The sequence below is a fragment of the Rhinolophus hipposideros genome (genome assembly GCF_964194185.1).
Source record: "Rhinolophus hipposideros genome assembly, chromosome: 18".
Taxonomy (NCBI): domain Eukaryota; kingdom Metazoa; phylum Chordata; class Mammalia; order Chiroptera; family Rhinolophidae; genus Rhinolophus; species Rhinolophus hipposideros.
The window spans coordinates 29,261,003-29,286,178 of record NC_138064.1 but is presented as its reverse complement, the minus strand read 5'-3'; the positions used below and the strand labels follow the sequence as shown (position 1 = coordinate 29,286,178).

At 37.9% G+C, this 25,176-nt stretch overlaps 1 protein-coding gene across 1 annotated transcript in view; it reads right to left on the bottom strand.

The window, feature by feature from the left end:
* Positions 1-5,529: 5,529 nt before the first annotated feature.
* Positions 5,530-25,176, bottom strand: part of COL28A1 (collagen type XXVIII alpha 1 chain) — a gene marked incomplete at its 5' end in the record, with an annotated part of 138,117 nt that continues 118,470 nt past the window's right edge. The window contains 5 exons of the mRNA XM_081079633.1: positions 5,530-5,814; positions 7,296-7,497; positions 17,958-18,115; positions 19,685-20,239; positions 21,860-21,896. Of these exons, the coding sequence (XP_080935759.1) occupies positions 5,642-5,814; positions 7,296-7,497; positions 17,958-18,115; positions 19,685-20,239; positions 21,860-21,896 (1,125 nt within the window). The 3' untranslated portion in view covers positions 5,530-5,641. The remainder of the gene's footprint in view (positions 5,815-7,295; positions 7,498-17,957; positions 18,116-19,684; positions 20,240-21,859; positions 21,897-25,176) is intronic.

Sequence of the window (25,176 nt, the reverse complement as noted above, 5' to 3'; positions counted from 1 at the left end):
CCTGGTGTGACTTTAAATGAGTTTATTTAAATAAATCCTTTTTCAAAGATATTAATCTATGTAAAATAATAAATAATTAATGCTTTAAAAAAATCAAACCAGTTCAGCTTTTTTTAAAAAACCTAAAATGCCATAAATATATCTGTGAAATATGATTTGGAATCATTCTTGTTTTGATGATCACACACACACACACACACACACACACTCTAAAACATGTTTTATTTTAGTGAAATTATAGTAAAAGTTATTATTAGAAGGGGGGAAATCTTGGATACTTCAACAGCATTAATCCATCTTTGCACTGTTATTCATGAAAGACACTGAATGATAGATTTGTAGAGAAAAAGGGCATAAGTGGTTGAACACCTAAAATTCCAAAGTCAAATAGTAGACCCTCTCCTCAGGTTAGCACAATTCAGAGGTCTCCTTGCTGGTTCTCAGCCAGGGTGCTCCGCAGACTCTCCCGTGGGTGTTCCAGACTCATCCCTGATCCGCTCAGCATGTATTTCTCAGGCAGTGAGGCTGAGCATCTCTTCATAGGTTTATTGGCCATCTTCTTTGAATTGCCAACTCTATCATTTTTCTATCTTTTCCTTTTTACTCCTTTGGATTTATAAGATCTCTTTGTTTATTAGAGATATGAAGCCATTCTGTTACATGTCACATGCAAATATTTTTCTCTCATTCTCTCGTTTACCTTTTGTCACGTTTGGATAAACATCAAGATTAAAATCACCAAGCTTAATTATCATTTTATAACTTTAGTGTGCTTTTCCAACACCTGACTAGAGCATTTCTTGCAGTCAGCAAAGCTGAGGTTTCAACTAAATGAAAACGACAGAATTGATCACGTAAGATATTTCCAAGTTTCAATGGAGTTTTTTCATTGTTAAATTCTTGAACATCATTAGTACTTGCTAAAATACTAAAAATGTCTTCGTGTCTTAATTGAAAATGGAAACTTATTTAGACACGCATTCTTTTTTTTATTTTATTTTATTTTATTTATTTATTTATTTATTTATTTATTTATTTATTTATTAGTTTCAGGTGTACAAGACAAGGTAATACTTAGACGTTCATCATTTATATCCCTCACACTGTGAACCCCCCTCCCCCCATCCACTATCCCTCCGACCTCACACTGAACCATCACATTATATATATAAAATTATATTTGGCATTCATTAATGTTTAGCTTCTGGTGTACAATGCCATGATCAGGTATTCACAGTATCCCTGAGGTGTAGACACGCATTCTTGTTTCTAGCACATTTCATACGTAGTTTGTTCTTTTTTTAAATTTGAGAACGGAGAACAAAATGTCATATGTTTCCCCCATCTCTGTTGGCTTTTTAACCAGCTTAAGATGAAAACATAAATCATCATTCTCTTTTCCATAATTAATTCTCAGATTGTTCAATTCAGTGTCTTTAATCCTTTATCTAGACCAAGGGTGTCCAAACTTTTTTCAACGTTTTTTACCAAGGGCCATATGCGGTAAAATACACAAACTGCCAGGCCATTCACTCGAGGTGAAGTACATATTGCCTCACCTGGTTTATTTAAGTAAACTAAATATATTTTTGGAATTTGCTGCGGGCCATTTAAAAATGGATCGCGGTCAGCAGTTGGACCACTGGCCACAGTTTGGACACCTCTGATCTAGACAATACTCCCTCTGACTTTTAACTTTGTTTTGCTAATCATGGTGGGGGAAGAGAAGAGGAGGTCATTCTGAATCTCAAACAGGATGAGAGAGTACTAGTTTTTACTCACTGACATCACTTTTCTCTGATTCTCCTTTTAAAGGAGTATGATTTTTTTTCTGCTCTTTTTCTGTTCCCCTCTTCCAAGCTGTTAATTTTTCTGTAATAAAAAAGTGAGTTCTGATGTATTTTTTAATGTACTGAGTTCTTAACAACATGCCAGGTAATAGGGACACAGAGATAAACAGGCCTGTCTTTGCTCTTAAGCTCGGGGAGCAGGCACAGGACACAAATGCTATGGTTGAGGGCATGGTGTCCCAACAATGTCCATTTCCTAATTCCCAGAACCTGTCAATAGTTCCTCACACATGGCAAAAGGGACTTAATAGATGTGATTAAGGTTAAGGACCTGGAAATGGGGAGGTTAGCCTCGATTATCCAGGTGGGCTGGATCTAATCACACAAGTCCTTAAAAGCAGAGAACCTTCCCCAGCTGTAGTCAGAGAATCAGAGCAATGGCAGCATGAGAAAAATTCAGCCTGCTGTTGCTGGTTTTGAAGGTAGAGGAAGAGGCCACAAGCCAAGGAACGTGGGCAGAGTCTAGGAATTGGAAAAGTAAGGAAACAAATTCTTCCCTAGATCCTCCAGAAGCAACACAACCCCCACTGACACCTGGATTTTAGCCCAACGAGAGCAGCATCAGACTTCTAACCTACAGAACTGTAAGATAATAATACATTTGTGTTGCTTAAGTGGCCAAATTGTGGTAATTTGTTAGAGCAGCAAAAGGAAACCAATGCAGAGAATCTCCAATAAGTGAAAGGCAGTTCAGACTCAGGTAGAATGGAGGCCTCAGCTGCGGGCTTTGGGCTCTCAGGGTTGAGCGTGGCCCAGCTGATAAGAAAACACCACAAAGGAAGAGGGGAGGCCTGTAAGTTGTCCGTAAAACATTAGGATTTGGTCATCCCAGAAGGAGGAGAAGGATGTTTCAGACAAAGGGATGGACACCCTAGTCAACATTACAACATGTTTGCATGTCAATTCTATGTGGGCAAAGTTGTGAAAAGCTTGAAAAAGAAATATAAGTACTGCTTCTGCTGGCAAAGTAGCCGGCTAGATTCTTTGAAGGGTCTTGGTACTTTCCAATGACATATGGTGACTAATACATGCTTTTTAATGCATTGCTGGGCTTCAAAGAATGAGAAAATATCCAAAGTCTTCCTTCCCACAACAACAACAACAAAATATAGTAATGGCCATCGATGCAGCTCAGACCCACTTTCATGCTGAGGACAACTAAAAAAGATGAAACGAAAATGGTCACCTAGAAATTAGCAAGACTCTAACAGGATCATAAGGAATTACCAGCCACGAAGGTGAGAACCCAGAGAGGTACACCCAGCACCCAGAGTAGTTTTTTTTTTTTCATGGGGGAGTATCCCACCCAAGAAAGGTGGCCGAGAGGCTAATCAACATAAACAAGGAACAAAACGTGCTAGCCACACAAGAAAAAATGGGTAAATTGGACTGCATTAAAATTGAGAACTTCGGTTCATAAAAAAAAAAAAGGAAAGAGTAAAGTAAAAAGACAAGACACAAATATATTAGTAACACAAATAATGAACAAATAATTTGATTTAAGGATATATAAAGAACTCCAGAAATTCAAGGAAAAAACAAACAATCCAATTGAAAAAAATTCCCCAATTATAAACAGACATTTTACAAAGCAGCAGCAGCACAGATGGTGAATAAATATGGTAAAATGTCACCAGAGAAAGGCAAATTAAAACAAGATATCATTTTATACCCAGTATTAGCAAACTGAAGAAGTCTGATAATTCTGTGTTGATAAGAATATCAAGCAGTGGAAACTCTTGCGTACAACTGGTGAAAGTTTTAATGAATTAGTTCAAACTCTTTGGGAAAAATTTGCTTGGATATGATATACTAGTTTTGAATGCTTATATATCCTGCAACCCAGCAATTCCATTTTTGGGCATGTATCCTAGAAAAACAGTGGTGCATGTGCACCCAAAGCCATGCATCAAAGCATTCATAGCAAAGCTGATGGAATAGTAAGAAAAATAAACAGCAACAATCAGTTAATTGATCATAGACAAGACAATGGTTAAATACGTTATGATATATTCACACAAATATTATACAACTGTGAAAGTAAATGGATGTGTATGAATTATAATGTAATAATGTACCAAATTGCAAAGAATTACATATCATGAAACAAATTTTCTAAAGCTCAAAAAAAACCTAAATAATAAATTACTTAGGAATACATTTAGATGTTTTTAGGACTACATATGGTAAGACATATGGATTAATTATAATATTAAATGAAACTAGCAGGTTGCAAAAGACTGGAGTATGACACCATTTTTATAAAGCTCTAAAATAAGCAAGACTATGTACTGTTTAGAGATACATCAAAATATATGTGGTTTTTTTACATGTAAAATTACATATAAAAACCGAGAGCAATGTGAAATGGTAAACAAAATTCAAGATGGGATATCCCTGACAGGAAACAGGGCTGGGATGGTAGAGGGGCACGTAGGCAGCTTCAACAGGATTGGTTATGTTTAGCTCATTCTCTGTGTGCTGTGTTCACTTGTGTTCATCTCATTATCGTATTTTCTAACTTACAAGTATATTACATATATTCTTTTGTAATATCAAATGTTACATGATAAAAATTTAATCAAACTATACAAAATTATTTTTGCTAAGATGGCTGTTCTTCTAGCACCTCCATCACTGAATGCTTTTTTTTTTATACCTCTGACCTTGAATGAGGATCACAGGCCTGAAAGAAGAAGAAAGTGTGCTGTGAAATGATATATACAAAAGCTATCTGAGCTCAGCTCAGAACTGATGATCTTTCCAGACAGGGTGTCGCAAAACTATTATAAAATGACAGAGCCAATTCTCTATTACTCTGTTTGGTCATATTTCAATTTGGTGGCTCATCTTTCAGTGTAAGACCCATCTTTAAAACGCCTTGTTCAAGAGTGGATGTGGGCTTTAAGTAGTTCTTGGCTGTCAAGTGCTTCCTCATTCTATCCCCCCGAAAACTGAAAGTCACATTTACATATTTTAAAGGAAGGGTGGGAAAAGTTCCTTCATTTAAATTACAGGTTTTGTTTTCAATATATAGTTTAAACACACAATAAATGTTTGTTAGCAAACGTGTTGGAGGACTGTGGAATGACAGTTGGTTATCAATTTAAGTCATTTAAATTCAGATTGGTTTCTTACTTTCAGGGCAAGTGAGGCAAAAATCCAAGCTCACTTCACCACCCCAACTCCTATTCCAGTGCCTCTCCTCTCAACCATTCCATCTGTCTGTGTTTCCCCCAAGCAGGATTTTTTTCTTATCTCACCACCTCCTATGCACATACTCCCATCATTTCTAATTCCCAAATCCAAATCCTTCCCTACCACCTACCTTTTGCTACTGGCAGGGCTGTGAGAGGAAGTGGGGACAAAGGACAAGGGACAAGGGATGAATGGGGGGCTGGCTGAGAAGAAGTTGAATTTTACATAATACACAGAATAGGAATTAACAGGAATCAGAACCACAATGCAGGTTCTAAGTCGATACTAAGCCTATGTATAGAGGTTGCATGGAACTGAGTCAAATCCCAGCTCTGCCAATTTTTAGTTGGGTGACAAGTGACAAATTGCTAAACTTCTCAGAGCCTCAGCTTCTTCATCTGTGAAAATAGTTAATAATACCTACATCCTAGTGTGGCTGTAAGGATTTGATTATGTTTATAAGTTGTAAATACTCAGGATACAATCCAACATGGTGCTTTATTTGTTTTGGGTGAATATATTGAAATTATAGTTTCTTTCTTGGCTTGTTAATAGTGATACAGATTTGACTCATTACAGGTTGATTTGCTTACTTATCCATGAATGCAGATTTCTTGACATTCCTTTTCGCTGTTGAATCTATTTCCTGAGCCATTACAGCCACTGAACCAAAAACGGGCACAAGAATTGACCTGTTTGTCATAATACCATCGAACCACATATTCACTACAGTTTCCAGGTTTGAGGTCTTCTAAGCATCTAGGATCTAGGTTGAAAAAAAAGATAACGTGTTATTATAGGCTTTTCTTTTACTGAAAAGATGGAAATAAAAAGCTTTGTAAAGTTTACTCTCCATGCACACTAACACACCAACTAAAAAAATTATTGTTATAAGTTAAAGAAGGGTTTCCTAACACCGGAAACATTTCCTCCACCACCTGAAATCCCACCATTAGATATTCATTCCTTTGAAAATGTGAAAGTTTCAGTCTTTATGAAACCTCATTAAAAATGCCTATTTCTGTGAAAGTGTAACAGTGTGAGCCTTCATTGGCTACATTCTTGTGGGGATTAGTTGACAAGAGAAAAATAGGATTTCTTAGTTTACTTTGGATTTGATTTAAAATCAAATTAATATTTAGAATGAAGATGATTCCAGCCTTCTGTACACATTCCCTTCCTGTTTGTTCATAGAAAGCATCTCTAAAATCACATGTCATTGTGCTATTCAAAAAGGAAGATCCCTTTAAACTACAAAAAAAAGGTTAAAAAAGGGGGGGCTCTCTTTACATTATAATTTTCTTTTAAAAAGAGCAGCTCTTGCAGAGTAATAAAAATATGACCTTCTATGTCAGTTTACAAATAAATTTCAGAAACACATCCACTGTAAAAAAGCAAAGAAAAGCTACAACAGTAAAGCCCTTTGTTAAAGCCCTTTTTATTTCACGGTACTCTTTAGTGTCTTGATTTATATTTCCTACTTGTGGAAGTGATCCCAAGGCTAGAGAAATCACAAAAAAGACCAAATAGGTACTTGGCTATCTGTTTTCTGTGTTCTGCGAGGTGGTTTATACGTTATAAAGTTCATTTCTTTCGCCATCTCCCATAATCATTTCCTCAGATTTTGGAGTGTGTCTCAATTCATATACTTTCTAAAACTAAATGAACACTCCTTAAACCAAATGGAAAGGAACAGTGCAGATTTTCACTACCTTTGCTCTTAAAAACAATAACTAAATAATGTCTTATTGTGTAACTTGTTTTCAAGCCAATCTATGCTTCTTCTTTAGGAAAGGGTGTCTCTCCGGCAAGTTCTTCAGAAACTATGTGTCTACTTATTAATTTCTATAGATATTAACTCCAGAGAAAATATTCTGGTGAATCTAGATTCTACTTTTTTCTCTTCTATAATCTAAGGATCAAAACCTCCCATGTCTATATGTGTGAAGGCCACATGTAAGCAATAGGGCATAGTAAGGACTGTGGCAAACATGGGAGCGCAATGCACTCGAGAGACATTCTCATTTAAAATACTACTACTAAACACTATAGGAACTTGAACATTTTTTATTGACCAATTCTGTTTCAGCCAGTTTTCTAATTCTGTATGTAACAAAATGAAAAGTGTCTTTTGTCCTCCCTGTTTAGGGTCAAAGCCTGTTCTCTCTGCATGAGATTTTAGAGGCCATCTTTCCCGGACCTTCTTCACATTGTAAATGCAGTAGATGATTGGCAGGTATCTCTTACCTTTGTGCACCCACTTTTCCGGCCTTACGTTCAATATGGGCCTTGGAGTTCTGATTCCCAGACCGTCTGTCCCCTCCTTAGGGGGGCTGCGCAATGGCTCCTGAGTGGTTTCAGCCTCAGATGAAAGTGTGGGGGCCAAGCTGCCAGCCCAGGTAGGCTCTGGAGGCTCATTCTCTTTGTCCCGGGCTCCGGGGACATTGACCTACACAAAACATTTACAATATTTTTTTTTAATTTACATTTTTGTTTTGAGTGATGTCAAGTCAAAAAACCTAGTTTGCTTTTGGGAACATTTAAGGAACAGTTCAGCATGGCTGCTTTTCCCCAACTCTCTAAAATTAATTATTTCAATAAAAGCTCAGGAAATGATGCCCCTCCTCTATGTCAGGCATATCTGAATACACAACTTTTGGGTTTTCCCACCACTTTGTGTGGGTGTGTGCACTTCCCATAGATACTTTTGTACTGGGCCTTCCAGACAGATCCACGTGCCGGCATGAAAGTTGTGAGGTGGAGAGGAATTTATCTTCATTCTTTTCTTAGTCACTAGTGTGAGGAGAGAAAGTAACCACTCATTTCTTGAAGCATTTTTTTCACGGCCCTGTCTTCTCCATTCCCTAACACTAGAAAATTTAACAATGTATTCCAAAATAACTACCACAAACTCACCCAATTTTGAGATTGGAAAGTGGGGTGCCAGAGGACAAGAATACACTAGAATAAAAACAATAGCCATCACTTTTCATCTCATCCTCTTAGTCAGCCCCCAGGAAATGTCAAATGCTCCAGGACCTTTAGCTTCTAATAAGTTCTGAGAAATGTTTGCTAGCTAAGGAACAAAGAATTCAAATTTCAAAAGCAAGTATTGTGGACTAAAATTTCATCCAAATTTATGATGTTATGAAACCAGGAAGAAAAGGTGTTTTGCTTTTTAAAAAAATAAGAGTCATGTTAGTTATTCTTGACTACAGTTGCCAGGAGCCAGGTCAATCTTTTAAGAGGCTTTAATGAAGTTCTTTATTTCTTTTGTTTCCCTTGGACCCCAGCTACATGGAGTGGATCATTCACCTCAGTCCTGGCACAGTATGCTCCCTTATCCTCACAAGGCCCTCTGTTGTTTATTTTTTTGTTCGCTTTATTTATTTATTTATTTATTTATTTATTTATTTATTTATTTAAATAGGCAAATCTGTGAACTGGTAAAACTCATCTTTTATGCTTTCTTACCTGTGGTTCCTGTCATCCTATGACCAGAGCCAGCTGTCATCATTACCAGCTGCTCTCTGCCATCTAAGTTGTTCTCTCCTTTTGAGTCTATACACATACACACACACACACATACACATACACACACACACACACACACACACACACACGGTAGAAGGGCTAATCAATTCTATTACTTGTGTATATATATTTTTACAATGATTAAAGTACCACCAGATAAATCAGAGCAAATACTTCCACTGGGGCTGGTCTGCTCATGAGCCCTATATAAAGGACACTCAATGAAAACAATGCGTTTTTACTTGCCCCAAATTTTGGTACACATGGAGGTAAAACAGTGGGTCAGTTGGCATTCCTCTTTCTCTCAGAAAGATCTTGTGTCTACATATGACAATTTGAATGTGAGCTTTTGTTACAATCATAGAACTAGGGAATCTGAAGGCTAGAGGAAAGCTTTCTCAGTACTTCATCTTCTGTTGTGGTATCTAAAGCTCCAAATGACCACGGAACTTTCCCCAAATGATGAAGCTCATGGCAAAATCTGAGAAATGCCAGTTTCAGGAAAGAAATACTATTTTTTTTTGACTTGCGCATATTTCATTTTAAGCAAAAAATAAAGGAGAAGACTGCCTGTGGCGTAGTTTATCAAACATAAAAAAGCCAATGAATATTAAGCTACACTTCAGATATACTGTCTGTTAGGAAAGAACATTCCTTTGAAGAACTGTACTGGACAACGTGGTTTTCTCAAAGGAATTAACTCAGTCTTTAAATCATTACCTTGTTCAACTCTAAAGGCCTCATAAGTTATTCTTTACCGCTTTTATGTTCAGGAGGGTGCATTTTCTTTCTCAGTCACATCATTTTGGAATTTTGACTCTGAGAGCCTTACAACTTAGGTTCTCAGAACGAGTGAAATTTTTTTCATGGATGAGAATAATTTATCTTTTGGCTCCATGAGATTTCAGATTAATCAAATGTGTAATTGTTATGGTTTGCCATTTTTATAATTTTCTTCCTTATTACAAAAGCAAACATGTTTATTGGAGAGAATTTAGAAAGTCTGTCAAGCCAAAGAAGAAAATAGAAATCACAAGGGATTGATTCTATTTCCCAGAAACAATCATTGTTGATATTCAGGTATATTTTTTCCTATGTGCATATATTATTTTCACACAAAAAAATAGTGTATGTTTGGTTTTCTGTTGTTTTTAATTTAATATATCATGGTTCCATATATTTTACTGTGACTCTATAACACCATTCTAAATATAGAATATACATAACTACAATGGCCTTTTTTAAACATTTACTTGTTTTGTGGTTTTTTCTGTTAGAAGCCACATGGCTGATTGCTGGGTCAAAAAACACACATATTTGAGCTTCTGAGACAAAGTCCTCTTCCAAAAAGTTTTGTGAACTTGCACTCTCAATACTGAGTGTCTTTTCTTAAGCTATCACCATTTACTAGGTATTAGGATTGAAAAAAGAGATAATTACCAGTTTGATAGGTGAAAAAATTCTTCAACTGATCTACATGGCCCTGCCACCGTCTGTCTCCTCCACACTTTTCCAAGTTTGCCTTCCACTACTGCCAGCACATCTTGCTATGACCTTTCATTCCTTCTTCTTCATTCTGCCTCAGGCTGAAAGTGAATTTCTCACCAAGATCCCCATCTGCAAAACCCTTCCCAATAAGCCAGTCAGTACTAATGCTCGTCTTCCAGATGGAGCATAGTACCTTCTAATGCTTCTGTACTTGGCCCTTATCATATAGAAGTTAATCTTTAATCCTATGCTCGTACATGTGTAACTGTCATTTGCATCGTTGCCTTTCTCACATGTGTGAAATCACTTTCCTGATAAGAGAGATTAAACCATGCCACAATTGTTACTTTCTTTTTTTCTTCCTTCCTTCTTCTTCGTCGTCTTTTATATCTTTATAGCATAGAACAGCAAATAGTAGCTATTCAATAAATTCAGAATGGATGAGAGAGAGAGAGGGACAGAGAGAGAGGGAGAAGGAGAGAAAGGGGACTTTGGATTATTCAATCCTCTAAGCTTTAGTATGATCATTCTTAAATAATAAAAAATTAGACCCTAGCATACCTTCTAGTTCTAAAAGTAGGATGTAAGCAGCCCCAAACTTTACTGGAAAAATATACTCCAAATTCATGATGGTGGTTCCCCCTGGAGAGGGGAGGAAGCGAAAGAGACTCTGAAGGAAAACAAGCAAGGTCTTCAACTGAAGCAAGAAAAAAGGAACAAACGGAAACACTGGTTATGTCCGCATGGTAGGCGCTCAGATGTTTGTTCTGTGTATTCTCTGTTCTTTTTATAAATCCTAACCCTAAAAACAAAAGCCTAACTACCAGCTCTGCACATTTCTACTCCCACCACACTGCCTTGCCTTGGAGCAGGTTCCTAGGAACATGAATGCATGAGCTAAAGGAGGATTACTAACCAGGAGCCACACAATTCCCAAAAGTCGTTTGGTTTCTGATTTCCAGACATTTCCCATGTACTTCATTAGCCATAATCTTCGTCTACTACGGACAAACTCTTCAGCTCTGAGCTCCTGTCTCCTCTGGATGAATGCGAACGATCACCTGCCTTAGCCCTTGTGTTCAGACTTAGCTGTTCCCAGCAGTGCAGGTCCAGGTTTCTCCCAGTTGGCTGTGGGGAATCTGCCCTTGCCAGCTGGCTCAGCAGCTAATGCTGTCAAGGTGCTTGCTTCTCAGGCTTCTGACCTTGGTTGACTCTTCCCAGATGACAATACTTTTTTTGGCAGATCTTTCAGCACTTAAGTGCGTATATTGGATGCTCTTTATTTGCATTTAAGGTTCTTGAGGACTGTCAGGAACACCTTGAGTTTGTGCTGGGACTTCCCTTGGTTACCTGCGGCTTTCCTAGAGGATGAACTGCAGGATTTTATTCTGCGTACACCCTCTCTCTCATACATTAATATAATGCCCTCCATTCTGGCATTGCCTGGTGAATGCTTCTGACTGTTCTAACCATGTACTTATACAAAAGGAAGAATATTCTGGTAAGAATCCCTTATTTTAGAATTGAGGAAACCAAAACCTTGAGAAACAGATGATTCACCCAATGTCAGGCAGCTATCAGATTTCATTTCTAAGATGTCATTCATTGTGAGACACACTATATATTTTGAAAGCCTCTAAAAAGAGACCACAACACACTAACTAGAATCATCCCAATCTCTAAAATAGTAAATTAGGAAATATATAAACTTTAGAGCTAAGGAAATAAAGTATTTAGCTTTAGCATTGAGACTACCAAGTTTCTTGGCTTCCAGGTCTGGGATATTTCTTCTAGATCGGTTTGCAATATGTTTGTTTTTTTCTCTACTCAATAGGATAGGAGCATCTTGTAGTCTACATGTAATAAATCTGTTATTAGCAATATACGAGGTTTACACAGCAGCTCCACATAGCAATGCTAAGAATTAGTTGTTATGCAGGATTTTATCAAGAAGAATTTGTTATTTTGGCTACAGTGAGAGAGTATTAATTATGTTTTATAAACAAATAAATTATAATATTGACCAATATTACCATGTCTGTATATGTGGCTTAGTCAAGGCTTTTTACAAATAATTAGGTCAAATTTGAAGAAATCACCTTAATTTTCCTGTCAGTAGAGGAACTGAATGTACACTAGGCTCAGCCCCAAGTCTTCTGAAAGTTTGAAAAGTCCATGTCTTTTAAAAGTATTGATTATGGTCCTTGAATAGGCTACTATCATTTAATAGTGAGTATAATATGATTGAACGCCTACAACATTTTACTTGAATAGGACATTACGAGGAAATATAGGTGTACTGAAATATTATTTTTCCTACTCTATTGTTATGGAGGCTTAGTACCAAATTAAAATATATTCCATGTTATTATAGATAGGTTTTTAAGAAAATTCAGCCAAAATAGAATTATATATAAGAGAAATAATTCAGTGATGTTATTTTTATGAGTGAAAAAAAATAAATAAAATTATACTATCAATGAGTAATGGATAAACTGGAGAGGATACAGAAAAGAGAGACAGGACCAGAGTTTTGAGGCCATATTATTAATATGGATAAGTAATGAGGCCCTGATCTAAGACAGGAAAGGTATGGATGAGGATTTGATAGGATGGATAGAGAGATGATCAGACCAAAGAAGACAGTACCAACAAGTATGGAAGATAAAGCAACAATAGAGCTACAGATGTGTTCCAGGTTTCTTGTCAGGTGCCTGGCTGGTTGGTGGGAATAAATCCCTAGGAAGGAAATCCGGAAGAACAGAATTGTGAACGTATTCCAGATTGAATGCCTGGGGGACACCAGAATAAAATATGCAGAGACCATCAAAAATGTAGATCTGGGGCTCAGGAGAAAGGACTGGTTGGGGAAGCAGATTTGAGAGTTGTTAGCTTGGAACTCAGAGAACATGGCATAAGAGAAGCAGGCTAAAGACAGATCTCAGAAAAATTAAGAGTTCAAAATCTAAGGGGTAAAGAGAGAAAGAAAAACCCCAAAAGCAATGGAGAAAGAATGCTCAGAAGGGTGAGAGGAGAACAAGAGACAGAACTTTCAAAATCAAAGAAAAGAATGGCATTCTCTTACATGTGAAAGAGAAAAGAATGTGGCAATATAAGGATTTTGCAATTAGGAGGTTGCTAGTGGCTTTTTTCGCAGTTTCAGTGTCATATTGGAGGCAGTAGCCTGACTTTACTTTTGTGTATGATATAAGATAGTGATCTGGTTTCATTCTTTTGCATATAGCTGTCCAGTTTTCCCTCCAACCTGGGAATCAAAAGGTTCTGACCAATTCACTTCACTTACTGAAGAGACCGACTTTTTCCAATTGCATATTCTTGTCTCCTTTGTCATAGATTAATTGATCATATATATGCATTGATTTATTTGTGGGCTCTCAGTTCTATTCCATTGGTGTATGTATCTTCTTTCATGCCAGTACCATACCATTAGTTATAGTAACCAAAGTTACTATAACTTTGCAGTATAGCTTAAAATCCGGGAGTTTGAGACTTCCAGCTTTATTTTTCTTTCTTAAGATTGCTTTGGCTCTTCTGAATCTCTTGTGGTTCTGGACAAATTTCTTTATTCTAGTTCTGCGAAAAATGTCATTGGTATTTTGATGGGCATTGCATGGAATCTATAGATTGCTTTGGGTAGTATGGACGTTTTAATGATATTCTTCCAATCCACAAGCAAGGTATATATCTTTCCATTTATTTGTGTCATTTTCAATTTCTTTCACTAATATTGACATTATCTACTAATGCATTTAGAATGATGAAAAGTGACTTCATGCAGGACTTCATGACTTCGTGCAGGATACTTATTTGCTTCATGGTCCATTACTGGTTATAACCAGTTGGTCTGATTAAATGATGTTTACTTAATTTTATTGCCCCACTCTCATTTATATGCTGGCAATCTTAACCCACTGTCCAAACCCAGAAAGGATAAAGAAACATGAAGTGCCAACATTATTAGTCCCATAAAAAATATGGATTTTTATGTATACTATCTTTTTTATAACCCTTTCATTGTGCCTTTCATTGAAGAAAATCTTCAGACTTCTTTTTTAGTCCAACAGTTGGTATAGCATTCATTTGGTCCATAAGGGTTTATTGAGCATCTACTGTATGCAAGATGAGGCATAATTTTAGGTTGTGAGTGGGACACAAGTTTAATTAGACACAGACCATGTCCTCAAGGGATGTAAATCCATCAGGAGAGTTAAGGTACACATACAAATAATTATTAACAATATGTGATAAATTCCAGAAGAAAGTATAAATTATCCTGAGATTTCAGGAGAGGAACAGAGTAGAATGGATGTACATGTTTAACTTCCCAGGACTGGCTTGAAAGAGCGATAGAGCAGGGCGCTGCTGAAGGGCTATGAATTTAGTGGAACATGGGAAAGCCTTCTGCTTTCTTTACTTCTCAATATACCTGTTCCCAGATGTTTAGTGTATATCAAGTAAACTCCACAATTAGATAAAATGCTTAATATGTAAGTCCTACTTGGAGGTGGAAACCCATTAGGTTTCACACAAAAGTGTAAATACCTGATATCAGATTTTTCTCTGAGAACAGATTTTGATAGAAGAAGAGGAAAGAAGGACAACGATAGGTGTCTTAAGTGTTAGAAGAGACAGTAGAGTAAGGGAATAGAGAAACAAAAGGGACTTCTGAGACCGTTTATTTGTCTTGCAGTATTGCCTAAGACAGGATTGGGAACAGTCTGAGAATCAAAAGGTTTTGACAGATTCACTTTGTTATAGATGTTTGGGTACTGTAATTATACTTTTAGATAAAGGTGGTTGTGCATGTACAGATATATACATGTTTCTGTACTTACATTTTTTGTACTTACATCTGTGATGTATATATGATATATATATCATATATTTATATATATGACAGAGAGATGAATGCATATATGTTTGCTCAGACTAAATATCTATTAGGAACATTTGTGATTTAAAAATTCAGTCTTGCCCTGGTGCTTCTGCAAAGAGCAAGGGTGAGAAGGTCTAAAGAAAAAAGGGACTATTGAAGAAGCTCAAGTTCATTGCAAGTTCCCACTATCATGGTCAGAGGTACCCTAGGGAGACCTAGCTGAGGCTCAGCTTCCCTCTATGCAGCTCTTGGTGTTATAAATCCTGGCTATTTTAGATGTGCTTTTCGTTGTCCTCCCTTTCCAGCTACTAGAATTCTTCATCTGTCATAAGCAATTAACATCATGTGTCTCTGAGGGCCATCTTCCTGGGTCATGATACGAGGCATAGGGTCTTGCTCTTCCTCATTCTCTGTCATAATTGTCTTGGATGTCCCTCAGGCACCTCCATTTTGCCTGGTGCAAACTAAGCTTATTATTTTTCTTCAAAAAAAAAAAACCCCACCCAGTTTCCTATATTCTCCATCTTAGTAGATGGTGTTTCATGTCACCTCATCTCCAAGCTAGAAATACAGCTGTCATCCCCCAAACCCTCCCTGTTCCTAACCTCCAATGCATCCAATCACTAAATCCTGTTCATTCTACCCCAGACATGGCTTTCCAATCCAGGCCTTCTTTTATTCCAATGCTCCTGCCTTAGTTGAGGTCTCGTTCTCTCTCACCTGGACTCTCTGTCACTCCTCATATCCCAGCCTCCTGTCCTCCTTCTCCACTGCAACCGGGGTTATTCTTCCTGTGAACCAAATAGGACCATAAAACCCTTGCTTTAAAAACATCTCTGCTTTCTCCTGGCTGCCTGACCTATCGATGAAATTCAAGCTCCTTAGCTTGACACGTGAAGCCACTTACAACTGGTCCTCAAATTATTTACCCAGTTTTAACTCTCACCATTCTGCCCCACACCCTTTAGGCTCCAGATAGACTGAACTTGTCCTAATTTATTGAAATGTGATGCCCTTGGGAATCCCTCTTTGCCCACATGTTCCTTCTGCTGGAAATACCCTTCCCTCTACTCTTGACTTAAAACACTCCTATTTATTCTTTAAACTCAGCTCAGTGCCACCTCCTCTGCAAAGCCTTCCGTTACTCTGCCCTGAATTTAATTGCACCATCTCTTGTGCGTCATCTACAGCTCTGCTAAAGTTCTTAATACTTCTTATGCTTATTTATTCCCTGATAGACTGTGGACTTCTCCGGGCCAGGAACTGTGTCTTAAGACCTACCACCTAGTACATCAGTAAATGATCAATACATTCCACTGGAATTCACTGATTATGAGGAGAGCTCAGTTTAAGGACCACTTGCCGAGTGAAACCCGAGTTTCCTCTTGTTTAGGAAGCCTTTAGGATGGAACATGGATTGACCAGGGGAGGGACAGAGTGAGATATGACACAAGCAGGGAAGGTCCCAGGAGCATTCCATGCTCAGGAGGAGAGAGACTGTACATTATTGTCTATAATTCACTTCAAAATGCTCAGTAAAGACCAGGGTCAGCAAACCCTTTAGGTCAAATCTGAGTCTTCATCTGTTTTTGGAAATAAGATTTTTTATCCAAATACAGCCAGGTCCATTCATTTAAGTATTGGCTGTGGCTGCCTTTGCATTTCAAAGGCAGAGCTGAGTAATTGCAGCAGAGATCAAATGCCCGGCACAACAAACAATTGGCTACACTGTCCTTTACAGGAAGAGTTCGCTGACCCGATGTAAACCATGTGGTATAAATGTGCGTGTTAATTTCACCCTACAATCCAGAAACATTCTATTGCCTTAATCTAAATTACCTGTCTCAGAATTGGTTAGTGTTTAATCAAATAGAAATATGTTAGAGGCCTTTGTGCCCTGTTTTGAACATATAGCATAAAAACGTAGTGAGTCCTATCTATTGTCTGTCCCCATAGTAATCATATCCTGGGCCTGATTCCTGAATGACCCTGGGTCCAACAATTGATCTGGAGGTTTCTTGGGGCTTTAGTCCAACTACACAGCTGAATCCTGAGGCTAGAAAATTGTTGCACTCACTCATAATGAATATTTTATATCCATGAAGCCTTCGTAAAAGGACAGGACAGGGTCTTCATTGAGCTTACAGAACAGGGTTATGACTGGTGTGTGCCTGCTTCCTAGAGGATGTCCCCTGTGTAGTAGACAGGAGTCTGGACCTACTTTAGTTGTAACTTGGTGGGGAAGAGACCGGAGTACTCACTGGTAATCATGGGAGGCTCTCCAGTTGTCACCTAAAAAGTCATGACCTGACTGGCTGAGATCAGTCGCAGAGCTTTCCAGGAGGACAGTCACATTTGTCTCAGCACATTCAGGAGGTAGTTCTTTCATGCACATGTGATTGGGGAGCTTTGAAACAGAGCATCCACCTTGCACCATATGCATGAATAGCTCCCTCCCAGTTCGCACTCTGGGCACAGGAGGTGGAAGCTAAATGAGCAAGAATGTGCCTTGGAGTGCGGGAGAGCGGCAGCTTAAGCATGTGTATACTTTGAAGGAATGAACTTGAGAGGTTCATTACAAAGTGGGAGGTGGATACCCAGCGGGATGAAGGAGAGTTGTAACCTGGTATGAAAGGATCTACAAAGCATGGTAAGTGGGCAATTTAAATAGTATAGTGTTTATCTGTTCTAGTGTACACGATGACTTTGGTGGTAGCAGCGGTATACCATAAAAGTATTACTTGCAACATTTCATAAATAATTAGTTATAAAATGTAGAGTACTTTAAAATCTCATATTCATGCTCACAAGCCCCAGAACTATTTCTGAACTAGAAATCTGGGGACAAAGTACTAATATATTTGGAGCCAAGGACCTGAAAGGACATATACCTGATCTGGTTCTTGGCAGTGCAAGGCAAGATGGTCTTTGATATAAAACAGACAAAAGCACAATATTAAGCTCACAAATTAAGCAAGGCAGTTACTTACTGACTCAGACATTTCTTCCTGAGGCTGTGGAGTGGACTGGCTGAGCTCTTCCCCTGACATCCCAAAGCCAGGCTGAAGTGGTGATGAACCCAAGACTTGAATGAGGTAGGAATCAAAATCCTCACAATGTTTTTTAAACAATCTTTGCTTCAGGGTGTCTTTTAAAAGAAAAACAAAAAAGGGAGATAGTAGGAACAACGAGACATTACTCAAAACCTGTTTTAAAGAGATCATCTACGCTCTCCTTAAACAGACACTTTCCCATCAATGGAAGTCAACTGCTAGGTGAACGAAGTTTTAAAGCATTTTTATGTCATCTGTAAGAGGCCACCTAAAATAATTTTATTTTATTTAATAATGTACAAGGACCCAAGTAGGCAAACCAATGACTTAAATGCTTGTTTATCTAAAGCATCAGTTAACTGTGAACTACTCTGTAGAAAGGGCAAGACTCACCCATAAGAAGTTTAATAGTTACCTCTGGTTTTAGGGACAGCAAAAGGCCACCCAGTCCAAAAATGTATCCCTCACTGGCTGGAACAAATTACTAACTCCTTTGGTTAAGATAATAAAGCTCTTTAATTATTAAAATATAATTTGTCTTTGAAATGTATACTTCTGGTCATTCTAACAGGTTAACAGCCCAGTGAGATTGAATATCTAACATAAACCCATTAGTCACCCAGCAGGAAATGGGACGCCAGGTTAGAAAGATCTGGAGAAAGGGGAAACTAGAAAGCGGCAAGATTCTGAGTATGGTATGCTATGGTCAGGACCAGCTGTGCTGGTACCCAGAGTAGGTCAGGAGCAGCATGGGGTAAGGGTGGGGGGGTCTGTGCCAGGCCATGTCAGGTCCCACACCCAGTTGGGTGAAGAAAGAAGGATAGAGCCAAATGGAAGCCTACAAACACATTAAGCATACATTTTACTTATTTCACAAGCTTGCCCTGTGTGGGCCCTGCCAGAATGAGTTATTGGTTTTCAAAGAATTGGAACATGTTTCATTGTAAAGCAGTCCTGGCCATACTCCAGTCATAGGTGAGTGGGTATCTTAGAATGCCTCATTAGGAAATATCAGTTCATGTGAAAGGGTAAAGCAGCATAGGGAAACCCATCCGATTAACACTGACTGTATGATCAATATTCAAAATACCAAGATAAACTCCTGACATCAACCTATTGACTCATTATTTGTTTTCATAAAAACAGAGAATAAAACACTATCTGTTTTTATAAGAATTGAGAAATAGAACAGAGAATAGAATAGAATCCCAGTTACTTATGTCTCTCCTCTCTTTAGATTGCCGTAACTTTTCTTCAGGTATCACACACTTCTCAATTCATTTTGATTCTATGGTTATTTTCTGCCTTGCTGCTGGCTTGCTCCACATCTTATTCCAATTAGGTAACTTTCTGAACATTAACTAATCTTAGCAATACCCCCAAATTCTCTTCTTTCTTTTCATTCATATCCTTCGACCATAGATACCCCCAGTTAAACAATTCCAACACCAGCTCAGCACTTACTACGAATGAATAAAAACAAGAGTTGTTCTCTTTAAACTGGATGATACTAAAGCTTTTTACCTCCTGCAGTTTATGTGCTACGATTTAATGTGAGCATAAGCCTCATTAGCCTCCTGATTTCCATTTTTGCTCAGGATAACCCAGTGATGTGGTACTTGGAAGAACAACATAAATTCCTTTCCCCTGGAGCTCAGTCTTACCTTGCAGTGTAATGAAGTCGTCAAATTGATAAACGTGCTCACTATCTGGGTCGCTAGCAATTAGATTCATTTCTTTGTGAAACATTTCGAAGTTGGGGTCATTTTTCTTCACCACCCCAATCACAAATATTTCCACATTGGTGTCCCTGGCGTTCTTCACCACCTCTGTCAGGTTCTTCTCATCTCGGCTATCTGTCTGCCCATCAGTGATGACCAAGGCCACTTTCTTTACACCTGGCCTTGCAGCTTTAAACATGTGGTTGGCTGCATGGAGAGCTGTGGCCGTGTAGGTGCCTTCCCCCAGGTACTGCATGTTGTCCACAGCCAGTTTGAAGCTGTCCTTGCTGGAGAACTGCGCCAAATCTGCCACCTTCTCCACCTTATGGCTGTAGTTGATTATGCCTACGTGGGCTGTGGCAAGGTCCAGAGCAACCTGGTCAGTTAGAGTCTTCACAAAATTCTTGATGATCTGGAAGTTCTCTGGCCCCACACTTTCTGAGCTGTCAATCACAAACAGCAGCTCTAGTGGAGTCTCTTTGCATTTGGGCCCACAACCTAAAAGATGAAAGTTGAGATGGAAACATTGCAGGAATGAAAATCAAAACATCATTGATGGGTGTCAGATGGGTGCGGGGAGGAGAGAGACAGGCAAGGATAAATGGAAGACCTAGATGTTACCTTCCTTTTCTGCAACTGTGAACAAAGCTGAAAACTGTCTCCCTTCTGGTTTCTATACCTGACTCTTTTTCAAAAATAATTTATTATATTAAAGAAAACCCTACAAAAAATCAAAACACTGTGTAGTAACAAAATAAAAACACTATGTGCCAATTTCTTAAAGACTAAAATATTTTTAAGAGTCAACATCCCCGTGTATGCCTTCCTGATTACGTTCCCCTCTCTCTCCCTAAGAAATAAGCACTATCCTAAATTTGTCATTTCATCTTTTGTTTTTAATCTGAATCTGGAAGCTCATGTTTCAGTCTTCAACCATATCCTTATATGAAAAGGGAGATTTGTTCATTGACATAGCCAATGGGTAAAGTAATGGAATGAAAAATTTTAATTGTGGTGTAAAGATTAGGACTTTTCCCTGCACACAAACAGCTGCCCCTAGCTACTCTAGTTTATGTCCCCAATCACCCACAATATCAACCATGGTGGCTCTTATCTTATCAAAGAGGCCAGCAATCCATTTATACTATAAAACCATTTGTAATGAGAATGCTGGTTAACAAACAACTTTTATTTAGGGTTTATCGTTCAAAGCAGTTGCCAGAGTCACCAGGCCAAAAGAATTATCAGGGTTCCATTGGTTTATGCATATCCTCATGTTGCCCCACAACCCTACCACAGAAAATCATGTGGAAATTGGTGCCATTTTTACAGGGCTTCTAGAACTCAGAAACCATGTCTAAATTGGCCCGTCACCACACACAGTCCCTGGTTGGTTCTTAAGTCTTCTGGGTGACAAGCCAGTTCTGGGGTTCTCTGTATCGAAGAACAATGATATTCCTGCCTCTGTCCAATTTCAACAAAGAAGGTTCTCTTCATTATTCCCTTCATCTCTTGCCTTTTGGCTAATCTCTTTTCTTTACTTCCTCTTTCTGGTAACTCCAAATTAAGTCTAATGTATTTATCCCTAGAAACATTTAGGTGTAGTTGTGAAGTAAAATGACTTCCCGACTCTGTCTTCCTGCGTTTCAAGTGGAATGCACTCTAGAAACAGTGCTCAAAACTAAATTCAGAAAGACTTCTTGCTTCAGGAAAAACAAACATGTTAGTCACCAGCTAGGCTATATTCAAATGCCCGTTGGCTCCTGTAGTCTTATTTCCTTTGTTGTTTTTTCTTCCCAAGCTCAGGTAAGTGGCACTGAGTATGAATGAGCTCTGTGCTTAGAGAAAGTCTGGCTGCCCACAGACTCTAAGCATGTATCTTCACCCTTCTTACCCACCCCAGAAAGAAGATTTTCTCTTCTTAAATCAGAATTCTCACAGCCCCTCTCATTGCTTTCTTTCATTTTCCCATTGACTTTTCAAATGAGCTTCAAACTTTTTTATGAGTTATATAATATACATCTTCTGTGTGAACACATTATCTTGACCAACACAGAACATAACGGGGTTGGTACTTTAAAGTGATGTGTGTGTTTTTTCTTGATAGTCAAATCTTACCACATATTTCAACAATAAGTTTGATAATTTCTTCTTTCTGAAAGAAAAAAGGAAAATGTATTAGTCATATGACCACAATATTTTTTTCTTATAGTCATAAAAGATCTGTCTTATTACAGTCAGCATTGCATCATTTGATTTAATTCTTCCACTACAGAAAATAAAATAAATAGCACAGAGCTTAAAAGTTGGCTATAATATATCACAACTGAAATGTGTTTGAGTTGCGAAATGTAATAGCTCAGACTTTTGAGTTCAAATTGTGGCTCCAGCATTTATCAGCTGTGTGACCTTGAGCATTAAGTGACCTAACAGTATCTGTATCTCAGGGCTGTGGTGTGGATTAAACGAGCTAATGCACACAGAGCTCTTAGCACAGAATCTACTATGCACAGAAAAAAGCATAGTAGTCCCCTGCTCCCCAGTCTGTGGTTTTGCCTTCCATGGTTTCAGTAACCTGTGGTCAACCGCAATTTGAAAATACCAAATGGAAAAGTCCAGAAATAAACAAGTCATAAGTTTTACATTGTGTGCCATTCTGAGTATTGAGATGAAATCTCTTGACATCCCATTCCATCCTGCCCAGCCTGTGAATCATCCCTTTGCCCGGGTTATCCACGCTGTGTATGCTCCCCAACTGTTAGTCACTTAGTAGCCTTGGTTACTTAGTCTCGGTTATCAGGTTGACTGTCATGATATCCCAGTGTTTGTGTTCAAGGAGCCCTTATTTTACTTAATAATGGCCCAACGCGCAAGAGTAGTGATGCTGTCAGTTCAGACATGCCAAAGAGAAGCCATAAAGTGCTTCCTTTAAGTGAAAAGTGCAGGGTCTTGACTTTTTAAAGAAAGAAAAAATCGTATGCTGACATTGCTAAGATCCACAGTAAGAGTGAATTTTCTATCTGTGAAACAATATTTTGAGAGAGAGAGAGAGAGAGAGAGAGAGAGAGAGAGAGAGAGAGACTACATTTACATAACTTTTATTATAGTATATTATAATTGTTGTATTTTATTATTATAATACTTATTGTTCTTAATCTCTTACTTTATCTCTGCCTAATTTATAAATTCAACTGTATCATAGGTATGTATGTGTAAGAAAAAACATAGTATATGTAGGGTTTGGTACTATTTGTGGTTTCAGTCATCCCTTGGGGGTCTTGGAACATATTCCCTGCAGATAAGGGGGGACTACTGTACTAGGTACAATGGCGTGGGCAATGCATGCATGAATTCACTTATGAGGTATGATCACAAAATACAGTGAGTGTTTAAATAAAAAATGTATTACAATAAAAGACACATTGCTATTAATTCCCATCAAAATAACTCCCCCTCACTTTGAACACACTTATCCCATCGTTCTTGCCACTTTCTGAAGCAGTTCTGGAAGTCCTCTTTTGTTAGTATCTTTACTTGTGCTGTCATGGCTGCCTTGATGTCCTGAATCGATTCAAAACATTTACCTTTCATGGTCTTTTGACTTTGGGGGAAAGCCAGAACCTACGTTGCCAGATTTGGTGAATCAAGTGGATAAGGACACACCATAATGGTTTTATTTGACAGAAATTGCCATACCAGAAATGATGTGTGACATGGAGCATTGCCATGATGGAAGATGAAAGAAAGAGGACTTTCAGAACAGCATCAGAAAGTGTCAAGAATGATGGGATAAGTGTGTTCAAAGGGGAATATTTTGAGGGAGATTGATGGCAATGTGTCTTTCAGTGTAATACATTTTTTTTTATTTAAACATTCACCATATTGTATGATCACACCTCGAACATGATGTGCTCAGCAACCAAGACAAGCACCAGGGCAAAAAGAGACATTCTATACTGTATCCCCTCATTTTCTGTACCACTCCCCAATTTCTTGAGTTTCCTAATACTCTCACTTTGGCTCTTTCATTAAGTGTGCCCATGTTCTGAATGCTCCTTCCTGGTCCTAGTGCCCATCAGCTCCATCAGGAGGGCCCAAGAGGAGCTGGGTACCAGAAGTAAGTCTGCCAATGCTTTGTCTTGAGTAGTATGCTTCCAAGTAACTGGGATGAGACTATAGAAGGCAGGATTCTACATTTGCAGAAGACAGGAAGGTAACAGGGATAATTAACTGAATAAGATGAAAGCAACAGAAGCCCAAAAAATCTTAACAGGAAGAAGCAGTAGACCTAATTTAAGAAGATAAAATTTAACAGTTGCATAAGTAAAGTTTTAAAGAAAAAAATCTATAATGACAGAATTAGGGTGAAGGTGATATATAGGGACTCTTCAGGGCATTTTAATTTATTTTTTTACTGTAAATTAAGTACAAGTCAATGATTCCAAGAACTTTTAAAAAGAATTCCCAGTATGAAATTAATAAAATTATATAAAAAGAGAGAGTCAACAGGTTTTTTTGTGTGTGTGTTTGTTTTTTTTTCAGGCTTCATCATGTTTTTTCACAGAGAGGCATTTAATAAACCTGGAACTAGAATGTTTCAAGAAAAGGAAAATGCATATATTTATATATTTATATTGTATATTTAGAAAGGGGAAATGCATATATTTATATATTTATGTTTAGTTTTTTTTACAGGTGAATACTATATATCAAGTTTTATGGTTATAGTTTTTCACTTAATGTCATATCAGTTAATTCCCCACATTATTTAGTATTCTGAAAAACTTGATTACTGACGTCAAATGCATGGCTATTTTAAGACCCTCTTTTGTTTACTTTATTAGTTTCAGGTGTACAGAACAACATAATGATTAGCCATTTACACTCCTTACAAAGTGATAATCCCCCCCAAGTCTACTACCCATCTGATGTCGTACATAGCTATTACAGTACGATTGACTATGTTCCCCATGCTGTACTCTACATCCCATGACGATATATATTTAATTATAGTTGACATTCAATATTACTGTATATTAGTTTCAGGTGTATAGTGCAGTGTTTAGGCATTTATATAATCTATGAAGTGATTGCCCCAATAAGTCCAGTACCCCTCTGACACCTTATTTTAAGACTCTTGATGCATACTGCCAAACTGCCCTGCAGAAAAGTTGTAGTAGTGACTCCTCTACCAGCAGTATACAAGTAACCCTGTTTTATTTTAGACACACCATACTGGTTAGTATTATTATATAATCTTTGCCATTTGATAGAGCAAAACATGTCATTGTTTTAAATTGTACTTATTTGATTATTAAGGAGGCTAAATTTTATTTCATATACACGTTTCCAAGTTGTATTCACTTGTATATAGTTTTTGTATGTCCTTTGTCCATTTTACTATTAAGATGTTTGTCTTTTATTGACTTGTAAGA